The sequence below is a fragment of the Jatropha curcas genome, unplaced genomic scaffold, assembly GCF_041381405.1.
Source record: "Jatropha curcas cultivar XTBG-Jc1 unplaced genomic scaffold, XTBG_Jcur_1.0 HiC_scaffold_880_pilon, whole genome shotgun sequence".
NCBI lineage: Eukaryota > Viridiplantae > Streptophyta > Magnoliopsida > Malpighiales > Euphorbiaceae > Jatropha > Jatropha curcas.
The window spans coordinates 11,893-27,934 of NW_028322559.1; the positions used below are offsets into that span (position 1 = coordinate 11,893).

Below are 16,042 nucleotides of genomic sequence, written 5' to 3' on the forward strand. Positions count from 1 at the left end.
CGACCTTTATTTCAAAGTCTCAATAACACAAAATCAATAATCATGCTTTGATTCCAAGATCAAATTGAGTTAAGCTTTTCGTATCCTTGCTTAAAGAGCGCATAGAACTCATTTTTTGTCCAGATGAGCAAATGAACAACAAGAATAAGATTGAGATCAATAATTGGTGTATTTGTTCATCCTTCAAGATAAGAACATCAAGATCATGAGCTCATATCTTGATTAATCATTTAAATTCATGTCATTTAATTACTATTCTTTAAATTTCAGCACTTTAAGTTTCAGTCCTTTATTTTTATACACTTTACTTTAATGTTCTTTAGTCTTTTGTTAATCTAACCCTCTAACCTTAACTTAGAACATCGTAACATCATCATTCATCATTTGTGCGATTATTGAATGAATGTAAGCCTTGTGTTTCTAGGAATGATTGTTATTATTTTATGGTTGTTGATTCTTTTATGTTTGGATTAACATTTCATTCATTATGTTAAGCTCAATGTAAACGGTTCATAAGGATTCCTATTATTGCTTGTATGTCCAATTAATTGGGTTTGGGAAATTTGGAGGGATGAGGGTAGATTGTAATAATTAGCATGGTTTGTAATTCTTTTCTCCTCCATCCCTTCTTTATGGATGCTTTATGGTTCATTTTTATTATCTTTGTAATAATTTGCTTGAATGACATGTTTTCCAAAAATTGCATTAAAAATATTTTACATTTCAACTAAGAGTTAATCTCATTATTAATCATTGTGAATCTTTGGACAGCGAGGAGCTGGTTTAACCGGGTGAAATGGATGCCTAACACCTTCCCATTCCATACCTAACTCCCGAACCCATCCCAAACCTAGAATCTCTAATTTTTGATTTTGGGTTCGAATAAATGAGTTAACTCCAAAAGTTGACCAATTATTTATAATCTTTAATAATTTTATTAACTTTAAATTGAGTTTTCTTTTCGTACTCATAAATGTCATACATGCATTTATTCTCTTCTTAATCTCCTCTTTACCCTAAACCCTAAAGGTGGTACTGGGGGTCGTGATCCTCTCACTCTACTCGACTGCTTGGGCCCACCACTAATATACACCGCCCATGAGTCAAGTACCATTTGGTATATCAAAAGAATTGGCACAATCTGTTATCACCATTACGCTTAGACCCAAAGCAAATGGGAGGAAACAACCAATTCTCATTTATGGAACCCAAGAATTAATAAACCTGACCTAAGCCCATGTAATTGGCCTTAGTTTCTTCCAATAGGATTACGTCAATAATATTTATTTGTAGCATTCATCTAATAAATACGAGAGATGTCGTTCCAAATCCCCATGATGGTTTATGGGCCCAACCGAAATATCCTAGGGTTTAGAAAAAGACAGTACCTTGAATCATGTGTGGGTGTTATAAGGGTGGAGATCATGCATTTTCCAACTCTCGTCCCCTTTGTTTGTATATAATTGCTATGATGGTGTTGTGTTGCTTTCATTCATCACTTAACCTTATTTTATTATAGCCATATAGGAGTATTCTGTCATGCCTCGGTCTCATTGTTTGAAATATCGAAAAGAGAGAGACCTAAGAGAAGTGCTTGAATCAAAGCAAGTCAAAGAAGGCTCTCCCTCTAAGGGTGACATACCAATTTAAGGCCCAAACTCAAGTGTCTAAAAAGAAGCTCCTCCGATTCAAACATCAACATATGAAGACCCCTAGAAGAGGCTTATCAACTTTCGCTTGAATCCAAGCAAGCACAACCTGAAGCCAAGACACTCTTCCAAGGTGTGAGAGATGCGCTTCACCTTCATGCGCAAACCGCCTTGTAGAAATAGGGGATTAGAGGATGCTAGACCATATCAAAGGTCTTAGGCTTGTCTTAAAGAAAAAGTATAAATACCATGATAGGGCCAAATGGGGTTATTGGAAGAAGTCAACCTTTAGAGTAATATATGAAGCTATCTCTTTTGAACCAAATATTTTCAATGTCACGAGAAAAATCGAAAATCATCAAAGAGGCCGAAAATCAAAAAAAAATCAAAGAGAGAGAAATCTTTATTTTATATAAAAGACCCTGCTCAAATGTCATCACTGTTTAAGGCAAAAAGAAAGGGATTCAAAAAATAAAAAATAAAAAAAAAAGGAAAAGTAAGAGAAAAAGAAGGGGACATTCCAAATATTTAGCTACAAAATAAAGGCCCGCTTTGATTCTAGAAATTTTCAAAAAGCCTTTCTTCAATCTCCATTTTAAACGGTCTGACTAAATCATGTCAGAATATAACATTAGTTGCATTACACGATGATGTGTTGTGTGATTGCATTTTGCGTGATATTTCCATCTTCATGGATGGAAATATCCGAATATAACATTAGTTGCATACATGCATCATATCTAACCTTGTAGCAACCGAACCTCCGCACAAGAAGTCAAAGTCCTCGAAGCTCAGAATTCTGGTTGGTTATGGCCAAGGCAAAAGAGAGAGAGAGAGAGAGACAAGACAAAAAAAAAAGAGAGAGAGAGAGAGAGAGAGAGAGAGAAAGGAAAAAGCAAAAGAAAAAAGAAGAAGAAAAAATCTTGAGGTGTTGAAGGGAGTCGAGTGAGAGGAAATCACCCCCGATGAAGAAGTCGAATATAAAGAAAGCACCGAGGAGGACGGATCCCTTCTCTTGATATGTCTAATTTTGATGCTAATTGTAAATAATTTCTCTGTTATTCAATAAAATGCATTTTCATTTTGCATGTCTTATTTGACTTCTTTCCCGACGATACCATTCATCATAGTAGATAAGCTCATGCGCATTTTTGATATAAACTCATCACACATGCTTGAATTTAATATTAACACAAAATAGAATTTGTTGATTGGGCCGAAACTGGATGCAAGAATTAAACATGAAATTTCAAAACTTGTTCATGGGTATGAAAACCAGCCTTCACATGGAGCTACGAGAGTATGTCGGGAATTGATAGATCTATAGTTGAGCAAAACATTTCACTGTATCTTGGGGCCAACCAGTGAAACAGAAGGGAAAGGAGATTGAGACCGAAATCGGCTGAAAAGACTAGAAAGGAAGCGGCCAAGCAGATTTCCACTAAATTTCTAGAAATGGTTCACTATCCTAATTGGCTAGCCAACTTCATTCCAGTTCCCAAGAAGAATGGACGGGTCAGAATATAGAGGTCTAAACAAAAAGCATTGCTGAGAGATGATCAACCATGGTTCCATGATTTCTACAGTGGACAACCAAAATAATTTATCCTGAATCAACTCCTAGAGATGACAAACGAGCCTTACAACGCTTGATATTGCAGTTTGCAGTCTTGGATAGTCAACTGTACAAGAGAATGCAAAACGGTGTATTGGTGAGAGGTGTATCAATGAAGGAAGCTGAGAAAAATTTTAGAATAGATGCACGCAGAAGTTTGCGGTATATCCACATGAGCGAAAAAGCTTTAGCAAAGAAGATTCTTAGACAAAGGTTCTTCTAGGTGTTAATAGAGAGAGATTGTATTTCTCTATGAAAAGGTGCTTCGAGAGATAGATTCATGAAAACCTGAGTCACATGTCACCATCGGAATTACATCCTTCTATTTTTTGCCATGGCCATTTGCAGCTTGGGCAATAGACATCATTTGCAAAATCTCACCACCTTGTTTCAATGGACACAAATCCATATTGGTGATAGTAGATTATTTCTCAAGATGGGTTGAGGCAGAATCCTTCACGAACACCAACGCCAAGCAAATGGCCAAAATCATCAAAAAGATTCTTCTTTGTAGATATGAGATCCCCCATCATATAGTGATAGATAATGTAGTTCAATTTTCAATCAGAAGTGAAAATGCTATTAGCAAAACATTGAGTTTGGCATCATTTGTCGTCATCATATCATCCACAAGAAAATGGGGCAATGGAAGCCGTAAATAAGGGTATCAAGGAGAAAAAAAAGAAAAAAAAAAAAGAAAGAAAGACAAAAAAAGAAGAAAAAAAAAGACAAAAAAAGAAGGAAAAGAAAAAGAAAAAGGAAAGAAAGAAAAAGAAAAAAAAGAAAAGAAAGAAAAAGAAAAAAGGGGGAAAAGAAAAAAGGGAAGGAAAAAGAAGAAAAAAGAAAAGCTCGTTAAGTCGAAAACCGGCGAGGGTAGCTTAAGCAAAAACTAGAGCGTTATAAAAAAAAGAAGAAAAAGAAAAAAGATTTTAAGGAAAATGGCTGAGAATCCTTCCGTTTGAGCCGTAAAATTGCTATATGCCTTATGGGTTACAAGACCACCACCAAGTCTATGAATAGGGCAACTTCTTATTCTCTGGTTTATAGAATGCAAGCTATGCTACAAACCGAGATAGAAGTGCAATCCTCGCGCATAATGATGAAATCCAAGATTCCAGAATGTCAATGGATAGAGAATGCCATTATCAAGAATTAATTCTCCTAGATGGAAAAAGACTTCATGCCGGAGTTATGATATAGCTATACGAAAGGAGAATGGCTAAGCACTTGAATAAAAGAGTCAATCCGAAGCTATTGAGAGTAGGAGGTTTCGTCCTAAAATAGACAACACCAAGCATTCATGGCCCAAAAGGAAAATTCAAGCTTAATTGGGAACGTCAATTCATGATCAAGAGGATGTTCTCAAGAGCCGCAATGAAGCTATCAGATTTAAAAGGCAATGAGCTTGCAAAATTGGTCAACCTAGGTAGGTTGAAGAAATTTTGTGTTTTAGACAAAACGTATATGGCAAAGCCCAATTAATTAAATTCAAGTAAAACTTTAAAACTTTGTATTAACTTTAAAGCTTGATGTGTTAATTTTTTGTCATTATGCAAATAATGTGAATTGACATTGTTGATATGAAATAAAAGGAAATATTTCAAACATTTCAAGTAAAATTATTACGCATAGCACCTTTTTACTGTTAATCTTTTGATTAGTATATGAAATTGAAAAATAGAGAAATAAGGCAGCTATCTGTCTAGACCTGTTAAGAAATAAATAGTCAGTACAGCTATGGCACTCGCATCCCATCCAATCTCATTATGAGTACGTAGCCAATAGCGTTACTTTGAAGTGTCAGCTCTATCAGGAAAATGAACAGTAATACCACTTTGTCAAGTGGAAATAAAGCGAGATAAGAATCTCTGGGTAATCAAGCCTCCTCTAAAGTGAGTATAGTATGAAGCAGATTAATAAAGTCATATAGCCAAGTCAGATGACTCGGATAGTAGGCCATGGCCGTTGTTGACCCACACAGAGGCATATAGAGAATATATGAAAAAGCAGTGACATGCTATAAAAACCACCATGGGTGGATCCATCTATAACTCACTGCAGTGATACTCTGAAAATGGTTGTCCATTCTTTCACCAGATCTTCAAATATATATCTCCAACACCGAGCAAAGTGCTGTGAACTTGGCAGTTGGTCTGATGGAGATCCTACACTCTCAAGCTTCTCACTAACCTAGAATGGCAAATATGACACTAGTCAATAAAAAAAAGAAAAAGAGAAAATATATAATGATAAAAATAATAAAATCTCACTAAGTCAAAAATCCGAAGAGACGACTTAGTCAAAAATTTGAGCACAAATAGAAAAAAAAGAAAGCCCGCTAAGTTGAAAATCCGAAAAAGGCGACTTAAGCAGAAATTAGGGCAAATAAAAGAATAAAAGAATAAAAAAAGCTCACTAAGCCAAAAACCTAAAAGAATGGCTTAGGCAAAAATTATTGTGTATTCATTATACAAATTTGGAAAGCATTTGTATGACTTTTAAGTTATGTGTTATTTATTATTATTCACCGAGTTTGTGAAACTCACCTCCTTAAATTTTTCCAAAGAGGTAGACACTGCTAATTCTGATAAGCTCTACTTCCTTCTCCACAGTGTTAGTAGTAATTACCAGATTTTAATAATATTTAAATATGCAGCATTATGTATAAAAATGTATCCACATCTACTTACTGAGCTCTGCAGTTAGGGAGTTATCTTTTACAATTTATTATATAAAAGTTATTAGTGTGTTGTTTAATAAATCTGTGGATTTTTTAGTTGACTCTCTAAAAGTACGAATGGACCAATTTGCCTATATTATAGATGTAATGGTATACTAAAAAGTTATAGGCCCAAGCTATGAATTATTTGAGATGTGGAAGCTGGGCCAAAAAGATAAATTGACAGTATGATTTTAATAACGTCATATTACGGGCTTATGGTTCCTAAAACTGGTATAAAGAACTGGATTCATGTGAGTTAAGCTTACTACGGCATCGACAGCCTTAAACTTACTTAGACCCTAGTACCGGTCCGGCCCACGGTTTTGGGTCGTGACTCTTATAAACTAAAACAAGAGCCAGAACCAGACATTATTCAGATCTAATTCTGAAGCAGCCAAAAATCGAATGCTTACCATCAAATTAGACGGTTCAAGTGTCACTCTTAAAAACAATATAAATGTTTTTTAAGGTACAATGCTCTCAAAGGAAAAAAATATTCACACACATGGGTATAAATATGTTAAGGTTCAAGTTTAGAGATGAGTCTACTCTATCCTACTAAAATGACCAAAAAAATAAAGTTACCTGATAAACTTTCCCTCCCAATTGAGAACTTTCCTGCCATATAAATTGCCTGAACAGGCAATCCTGGTCCAAACTTAACTCATTGTACAAACTTGATAAATGTATTATCTTTTGGAAAAAAGGTCAAGCTAGAAAATTTATTGGCAAAAGAAAAATACTTGACAAAGACTAAGTTCCAAAATCCTATGATTGGTGAATCTCAATATATGTCCAGCCAAAGGCAGGATCCATTTAGTTTCGTAGAAGAAAGAAAGCAATTTTTCCTTACTTAAGATATGCACAAAGCATGTTCTTTGGCCACAGATTGACTCTCCCATGCATTGGGATCAAAACATACGGTGTAAGCTCAATAAATTTGTATGTTGGCTGGAAGTAATCCTGCATAAACAATAAAACTTTCATAAAATTCTGAGACGGTGGAGGATAAATTGAATATAAAAACAAATGAACTCAAAGATATTAATCCTTTGATAATTTTTTTATTTAGTTTTATTTCCCATTATGCAATCCTATTTGATTTCGAGAGCAACTACGGCAGTTCTTATCAAATGAAGGGGTTTATAATTACATTTACAACTACAGCCGAGCTAAAATAGAAATTCATAGACCCGACTTACCTATAGAAATGAAGTTAAGACTTTCCCTTTCCCCCAACTTCAGTAGGTGTACCAGCACACTTGCTGACAAAAATTTGATAAACTTTTAGCAAAATTATTTCTACTGTCTTCTTTTCATAAGGTAGTGTCACCCCAACCACCCTCCTGCTCTAGAAGGCCTAGAATTCCGTTCCTATTCTGACCTCCACTGGCACATGATGTAATTATTCTATATGTCAAATCACATCCACAATTTCTCACCTTTTCCAACTAAATTTAAAAATGTAATCTGCTTCTGTCTTTAGAAAATATAAAAAAGTCTAAATTTAATAGTCATTCGTTTGTCAAATGCCATTTTATAAGAAAGAAAATTTAAAACCTACAATAATACAAAAGACAGCATAGGAAATGATTCTTGCTAGCATTTTGCATACAAAAGGATAACATAATAACATAATATCATTAGGCCTTTTTATCTAGTTACAGTCATATTCCCACCAGAAGTAACATCCAGGACAACACTTCCTTAACTTCAACAAACCAATAAATACATTAGAAATACAATCCCTGGATTACAAAGGAAAGGACTGATAACAAAAACTAAAAAGTTAGCCAATTTTTTCAAAAGGATCGGGAGAGGAGGTAAGAAAAGCTTGGTTAAACTCATTCCAAACATGACATCATTTCAGCTACTGTCACATATACTTTTGCAATTTAATACATTAGCAAATAAATCATGTTCTATATTTCACATCAGAATTGAATTTTAGGACATCTACAGATGTTGAACTCTCAAATGATATGCGAGGAGTACCAGGTTCATCCTCCCCCCATTCACTATCCGAAGTTCCAGGACTGCATGCAGGAACTCCTAAAGGAGTGTAAGCAGATACATGGATACCCTTTAATTGAAAGAACTTCAATAATGCAATATAATCAAGTACCGAGAGAAGTTGTGGGAAATTGTTAGACATTTTCAATAAAGAAACTGTTGAGCAAATACATGACAGGTTATGCTGCATGAGGAACCAGAATAACATACATTTAGGATATTTGCAGGATGATTGAGAGTTTCTCTTGGTAGTGATAATGCATCCGAAGAAGGATTGGAATGACCATTAGAAATTCTTGCAGTGTTTAAAATGGAATATTCTCCTTGTGATTGAATCCCTTCAGGTACAGATTTATCTCCATCTACCAAAAATAGAGAATCCAAATTTAAATTTGGCATTCGGCATCCTTCAAAGCTTGGTACCTCAGAAATATGTAAAATTTATTATAATATGTAAGATTATAATGGCTAGCGAATCAAGTTTTGACCAATGACTTGACAACGATATAAAGGAGGTCCTATGATAAAACCATGAGCCAGTAGAAATACCTCAGAAATCAAAGAAAGTTTTATTTTCATAAAGCATCAAGAAAGTGATCTTATAAGGCAACAATGGCCAGCAATTGCAAAAACTCCAATGCACTAAGGCCCTTAAGCAATTCCCAGTTTGCAAACACCATAAGGGGCAAAGATGTGATATGACAACATACACAGCATAGAACCTAATTTCATAGTGAACTAATTGCAATATTGACTCAGCAAATCAAGATAAAGATTACTAATTGTATGTTGAATGCTGATTATGCTCCCAAACTTATATGAGCTAAACATACCTCATGCCATGATTCAAGGGAAAAAAAAAAAACAATCTTTAAGAGGCGAAACAATAACATATAAATTCATACATCATTGTCTCAAGAAGATCACCAAATGCACGGACACAATGAATGGGTGTTGGTTTATTTAGCTCTTTTGCAACTTCAAGTTGTTGCTGAAATACGTCAACCTAGAATGAAAAACTTCACTTCATTATTAACAGTGTAGAAAACGACATTAATTTTTTCTAGTTCCTAAAATTTAAGTCCCTTAGGCAATAATAGTTTTAAGGAAAGCATATGAAGAAACAATACAAAAACTATGATATTTTAAATAGAATCCAGATTTTAGTAAGTGTGTTAAAGTGGCTAAAGTATCAAAAAGTATAATTTTTCACACAAACATAGTAGAGAAGTCCTAATCTATCTGAGAGTCGCGTGATGGAAGCATGATTCTAATATATATATATATAGCACCTGATGACTATAAGTACCTGGTGATGTCATAGACAAGCAAAGCACCAGCAGCCCCTCTATAATAGGACCTAATGGATCTAAAGCACTCTTGACCCGCTTGTGATATCGTGGAGAAATTACAGCATCTAATAAGTCAATAATTTGAAATTGAATAGATGGAAAAAAAAAAAAAAAAAAGAGAATTGGAAGTTCAAGTGTGAAGTTAGGAAAAAGGAGGAAAAGAAGACTGTGTGCCAAATTTGGAGCTTGATGGGTTTGTTGTCGATGGTGATCATCCAAGCCCCAAATTCAACGCCTATGGTGAGGTCGTGAACTGGCTGGAACCTCTTGTCCGTGAACTGAAAGCAGAAGACATGATTTTCCAACTCCTAGAAATTCAAGCAAGCAACAGTAAGATTAAAGAGAACATGGATCAATCTATGGAGAAGAAGAAGAAGAAGAAGAAGAAGGAGAGAGAAATCACCAGTATCACCGATAATGATGCATTTGAAACGGTAAGCGTATGACATGTTTTCTGTCTTTTTATCAGATCTCGCTGAAGAGGAAGTGCTTCGAAATTGGAATTAGGTTCTTAACAACAAAGGAACTCAATAAAAAAAAAAAAAAGGAAAATACAATTATGCAACAAGAACTTTATTCTTAACAACAAAGGAACTTAATGAAAAAAAAAAAAAAAAGAAAATACAGTTATGCAATAAAAACTTTGCAATAATAACCAATAGATCTAACAAATTATCTGATAAAAAAATGAGAACTTTAAAGAGACAGAAGATTCGTGAAAAAGAGACTTGCGGCGGTGTGAAGTTGTGTTCCGGGGGTGAAATTTTGTGCTGAGGTTGGTTTGTGTTTTGTTTTTATTTTTTTAATAATTATTAGTGATAATTGATAATTATGAGTGCTAATTAAAAATTAAATAGAACTAAAATTATTAATTTTTAAAAGCGACATTATCTGTGTCTATCCAGTTAAATTGTGAAGAAATAAAAGAAAAATTCTTAAAATTTCTTAAATTAGAACAAATACAATACTGCATAGAAAAAGTAGCGTTAAATCTTTTTTTATTTCAGCTTTTATATATATAATTTAAAATGATTGAATTTTCTAAATAAAACTTTAAAACTAATAAAAAGATTATAATAAATCCTTTTTTAAAAAAAGAGAAAAACATGACAAATTCATTTTTTTACTTTAATATAAACAAGATATTTTTAATCTTTTTTATAATAATCTTTTAGTTATTATTTTTAGTTAATTAATAAATTTATTTTATTTTTTAAAATATTGATAAATTAACATAATCTCATTCCCTCTTTATATACTATTTAGACTTTGCTGAAAAAATTTTCGGGTTGTGCTCTTTCAAGCTAGGACATTGACTATTATATTAGAGTAAGATTTTTCATTTTTATTTTATTTTATTTTTTATATTTATTTTATAAAAATAAAAGAATAGTAATTACTATGGAAAATGGTAATAAAATTCTAATGTTAAATTAGTATATTATAAGTGTCTAGTTTATAACGTCTTGTTTCATCAAGTGTTAAAAAAAATCTTAACATTTTAATAGTTTTCAAGTTTTAATATTAAAATAAAATATTTTAAAAGGAAGAAAATATGAAATTTTAAATTAGAGACGATAATTTATTAAAAATAAAATTAAATCTGAATTTAAGATTGAATTATAATAAAATTATTTATTTAATTTATTTAACTTTAATCTAGAAATTTATTTATAATTTAATAAAATCAAGCATTATTATTATTATTATTTTGTTATAAAATTGTCCACCTATATGCTTTTAATTTGATAAATAATTATATAAAATAAAAAATTTCTTTATTTCTAAAGTGGCATGGATTGTGGTGTAGCCAACATACTATTTTGATAAATTCTACTTAATTTTTTATAAATAATTACAATGAAAAATAGAAAATCATGCTCAAAAAGTTAAAAATCTAGTTGAATCGAGTCAATCCGGTCCAACCACGATCCTATAATTAAGTCGGTTAGATATCCAATCCGGTTTTAAAAACATTGGTTCATACCCTTTACACCTTCACCCTTAACTTTTAAATCAAATTCACATATTGCCCTCCATAACATTATTATCACGATTCGTTTCCGTGGCTAGACCGGTACTAGGGTCCAAGTAAGCTTAAGACCACCAAGACCCGTAGTAAGCATAAAACATTGTTTATCAATCGACAAACCCAATAGATATATATCAAGAAGACAGGCTTGATAAAAATATTCAACTAGACTGTTCAATATGTTGATAACAATCCAAACCATTCCAAATGCCCTAATTCAAATACACATATCCATATTCATCATTTATCATTTATTCAATTTTCTCGAGCCCCAACTATACTATACCTATGACAATACCATATGAGCTAGTTGGTCCATAAACATCATATACATTTAATACATTAACATTCATTTAAGGGTCAATATACCATATATAACAATTAACTTAATAATTCTACAACTGCAAAGTCCAAATGACATCTAAGATAAAATTGGTTCTCATACAACCACCAACTTAATCAAAATAATTATAGAAAATAAATGTTTGATTTCTTGCTCTGTGGTGAAAGAAACAGAGCTTCTACAAGAGTGGGGAGAATCTACTTCCTAGAAAATTTAAATAAAAATTGGGTGAGTTTTCCAACTCACTGAATAATAATAAATAGCACATGACTGTGAATACTCAAATTTTGAGGCTCAAAAAGCTTATTTTCCCGGACTGCAAACAGTCCGACCGGACCGGAGGCCATTCGGAAAGTTCACCGAAAGTATGCCAATATGGTACTTGAAACGTCCGGAAAATCACGAGGATTGCAGAACTGGTCCCGGAATATTTTTTGGAGGTACGAAACTCCCAAAAAAGCCTTCGGAATGAAAAACTAGAAAGTGGACAAGCCACGGCGGCGGCGCCCGCCCTCCGCGGCAGGCGCGACCGCCGTCCGCGGCGGGGGCTACCGCCCTCCTCGGATGCGGCCCCTGTTTTTGTCGAAAATCCCCCCGAAGGACCCGAAAACATCCTTTTTGTGGTTTTTGATAAAATGTTTTGTTTATTTCTGATGCGGTGCCGATAAATCGGTCTTATAAACAATTTTGAGTCGCCACCCATTGTTTTGGCAATGGGACCGTTTTTATAAAAATGACTTCATTTTAAACCCAATTTTGTTTTAAGGCCAAATTATTTTAAAAGACTGGTCAGGCGCACCAATGCGATTCTGGGTAAGGGAATTGGGTACGTCGGCCCGTTGGAAGCCGGCGCCCGAAAAAATCGGCCTCTATTAACCTATGATTTCTAATTTATTTTAATTAGAAAAGCCAAATTATTTATTTACTTAAACCCAACCCAAATAAATCGGACCGAGTTCCTATTTGGAAAATTATTTAATCGTCCCAAACAAATATAATTATCACATAACAATTATTCAAATTAAAGCAATTAAATCAAAGCAATTAAACCAAATAAATAAAGACCCGCTCTTGCCTTATGGTTCAAGGCGGGCGACAAACCGAATCAAAAATATTAAATGAAATAAATAAATGACCCGCTCTTGCCTTATGGTTAAAGGCGGGTAACAAACCGGATCCAAAAAATATATATACAGATCGAATGAAAAATTAAATCCATAAACCAATAATAATTCATACAAATAATAAAATAATAAAATTCATACAAATAAATATATATAATTACATTTTAATATTTTACGCTCAATTAAATTATAATCTGTTCATAGTTGGGCATTCTCAAATTTATTAAAGAAATTAAACTTTATTTTTGTACAAAATTTATTTTTTTTTATTTATTATTTCTGGAAAAATTGATGAATAGTACTGTTCATCGATGAACAAACAGTTACTATTCATCGATCATTTCTGGGAAAAATAATGAATAGTGCATGAAAAGTGTATGAACAGTGTTATGAATAGTATCGATTTCTGAAAAATTAAGAACATTTACTGTTCATCGATGAACAAACAGTTACTATTCATCGATCATTTCTGGGAAAATTGATGAATAGTTACTGTTCATTAAACAAACAGTTACTGTTCATCGATTATTTCTGGGAAAATTGATGAACAGTTACTGTTCATCGATGAACATCTACGTGATTTTTGTCCAGAATCCATTTTTAAGTATTTGTTTACATTATTTCTTGTTCAAATGTAATTTAAGGACACATAAAATGGCCAAATATGAACAGAATATAATTTAAAGAAGCTTAAATCACAAAAATATGTAAAAAACACAAAATATGTAAAGAAAAAATACAAAAATGTTAAGAAAATTACCTGATCCTCAGATTGAAGATTGTAAATGGATCAAATGTCCAGAAGTTTTGTTTCCAAGGATTGATGTGTTCTTTTTTATTTTTTAATTTTTCTTTTTATGGTTAAAATCACCTAAAATTAATATCTAATGCCAATTTTCCTCCAAATTAACTCACAAGAGTTTCTAGAGGAGAATGTGGCTGCAGGGTATTTTTTTAGGGTTTTTAGATTGTGTAGTTGTGTGAAAGAAGTTGTGAAGAGTAGAGAAAGAGATGAATTTATAGAGCTAGGTTATACTGTAGCAAACAGTTACTGTAGCACACGGCTACTGTAGCACACGTTAGCTACTGTAGCACGCGTCTTTTTCCTTTCTTTTTTTTTTTTAAAATTATTTTTCTTATTTATTTGTTTATTATTATTATTTTTTATTTAAATCCTTGGATTAAAAGACTTCTAAATGGCATTGACCCATTCATCCTCGTATCATCATTGGATCAAACGAGGCATAAAAAACATGCGTCAACAGTTTGCCCCCACACTTTAGCATGAATTGCATAATTAATGTTAAAGTGGCCCACTGACGCGCCTTCAATATTGGCTTCAATCTCCAAAGCTCGGTTTGATTGGCCTTGAAGTCACCTCCGAAACTCTGTCTAATTGGCTCAAAGGGTTCTGGTTGTGTCGATTTGATCGTCTGGTTACGTCCAAAGCTCAGTCTGATCGGCTTTGTCGACTCCCATCGGATCTGTGATCAACTCCAAAGCTCGGTTGGATTGGCTTTGAAGTCACCTCCGAAGCGCGGTCTGATTGGCTCGAAGGATTTTGGTTATGTTGATTTGATCGTCTGGATGCGTCCAAAGCTCAGTCTGATCGGCTTTGTCGGCTCCCGTCAGATCTGTGATCAACTCCAAAGCTCGATTTGATTGGCTTTGAAGTCACCTCGCGGTCTGATTGGCTTGAAGGATTTCGTGATCATCTCCAAAGCACGGTCTATTATCGGCTTTGTTATTCACCTCTTTAGCTCAGTGTAATCGACTTCAAAGGATTTGAAAAAAAGTCCAAAGCACGGCATAATCGGCTTTATTGTTCACTTCTTTAGCTCGGTGTAATCGGCTTTGGAGTGTTTGATAAGAGTTCAAAGCACGGTGTAGTCGGCTTTGTTGTTCACCTCTTTAGCTCGGTGTAGTCGGCTTCAGAGGGTTTGAAAAGAGTTTCAAAGCACGGTGTAGTCGGCTTTGTTGTTCACCTCTTCAGCTCAGTGTAATCGGCTTTAGAGGATTTGATTGTGTCCAAAGCTCGGTGTAATCGGCTTTGGAGTGTTTACCTCTTCAGCTCAGTGTAATCGGCTTTAGAGTGTTTGATTGTGTCCAAAGCACAGTGTAATCGGCTTTGTCCACATCCTCAACTCGGTGTAGTCAGCTTGGTTCACCTCCTCAGTGCAGCATAGTCGGCTTTAGAGGGTTTGGAAAAAGGAGCCAAAGCACGGCATAGTCGGCTTGGTCCACCTCCTTAGCACAGCATAGTCGGCTTCAGAGGGTTTGGAAAAGGAGCCAAAGCACGGTATAGTCGGCTTGGTTCACCTCCTCAGCGCAGCATAGTCGGCTTTAGAGGGTTTGGAAAAAGGAGCCAAAGCACGGCATAGTCGGCTTGGTCCACCTCCTCAGCACAGCATAGTCGGCTTTAGAGGGTTTGGAAAAAGGAGCCAAAGCACGGCATAGTCGGCTTGGTCCACCTCCTCAGCGCAGCATAGTCGGCTTCAGAGGGTTTGGAAAAAGGAGCCAAAGCACGGTATAGTCGGCTTGGTTCACCTCCTCAGCGCAGCATAGTCGGCTTTAGAGGGTTTGGAAAAAGGAGCCAAAGCGCGGCATAGTCGGCTTGGTCCACCTCCTCAGCGCAGCATAGTCGGCGTCAGAGGGTTTGGAAAAAGGAGCCAAAGCACGGCACAGTCGGCTTGGTTCACCTCCTCAGCTTTAGAGGGTTTCGAAAAAGGAGCCAAAGCGCAGCATAGTCGGCTTGGTCCACCTCCTCAGCACAGCATAGTCGGCTTTAGAGGGTTTGGTTGTGTCCAAAGCACAGTGTAATCGGCTTTTGTCCACATCCTCAACTCGGTGTAGTCGGCTTGGTTCACCTCCTCAGTGCAGCATAGTCGGCTTTAGAGGGTTTGGAAAAAGGAGCCAAAGCACGGCATAGTCGGCTTGGTCCACCTCCTTAGCGCAGCATAGTCGGCTTCAGAGGGTTTGGAAAAAGGAGCCAAAGCACGGTATAGTCGGCTTGGTTCACCTCCTCAGCGCAGCATAGTCGGCTTTAGAGGGTTTGGAAAAAGGAGCCAAAGCGCGGCATAGTCGGCTTGGTCCACCTCCTCAGCGCAGCATAGTCGGCGTCAGAGGGTTTGGAAAAAGGAGCCAAAGCACGGCATAGTCGGCTTGGTTCACCTCCTCAGCTTTAGAGGGTTT

General features: G+C 35.0%; 1 protein-coding gene across 14 annotated transcripts; it reads right to left on the bottom strand.

The window, feature by feature from the left end:
• Positions 1 to 4,862: 4,862 nt before the first annotated feature.
• On the bottom strand, positions 4,863 to 10,136 carry LOC149491680 (uncharacterized). 14 transcript variants are annotated; one of them, XR_016319328.1, is made up of 7 exons: positions 9,755 to 10,136; positions 9,309 to 9,659; positions 8,905 to 9,005; positions 8,210 to 8,361; positions 7,189 to 7,375; positions 6,840 to 6,949; positions 4,863 to 5,454 (listed from the first exon to the last, which is right to left on the bottom strand). XR_016319328.1 is itself a non-coding variant. In XM_089717132.1 (4 exons), the coding sequence occupies exons 2-4, from the start codon at positions 9,319 to 9,321 to the stop codon at positions 5,317 to 5,319; spliced, it is 303 nt and encodes a 100-aa protein (XP_089573258.1). In that variant the 5' UTR covers positions 9,322 to 9,659; positions 9,755 to 10,133; the 3' UTR covers positions 4,863 to 5,316. The 14 variants fall into 14 exon arrangements, 1 of the variants encoding a protein (XP_089573258.1); XR_016319327.1 differs by having other exon boundaries at positions 4,863 to 6,949; XR_016319329.1 differs by having other exon boundaries at positions 4,863 to 6,949; positions 7,189 to 7,251; positions 9,755 to 10,134.
• Positions 10,137 to 16,042: the final 5,906 nt, after the last annotated feature.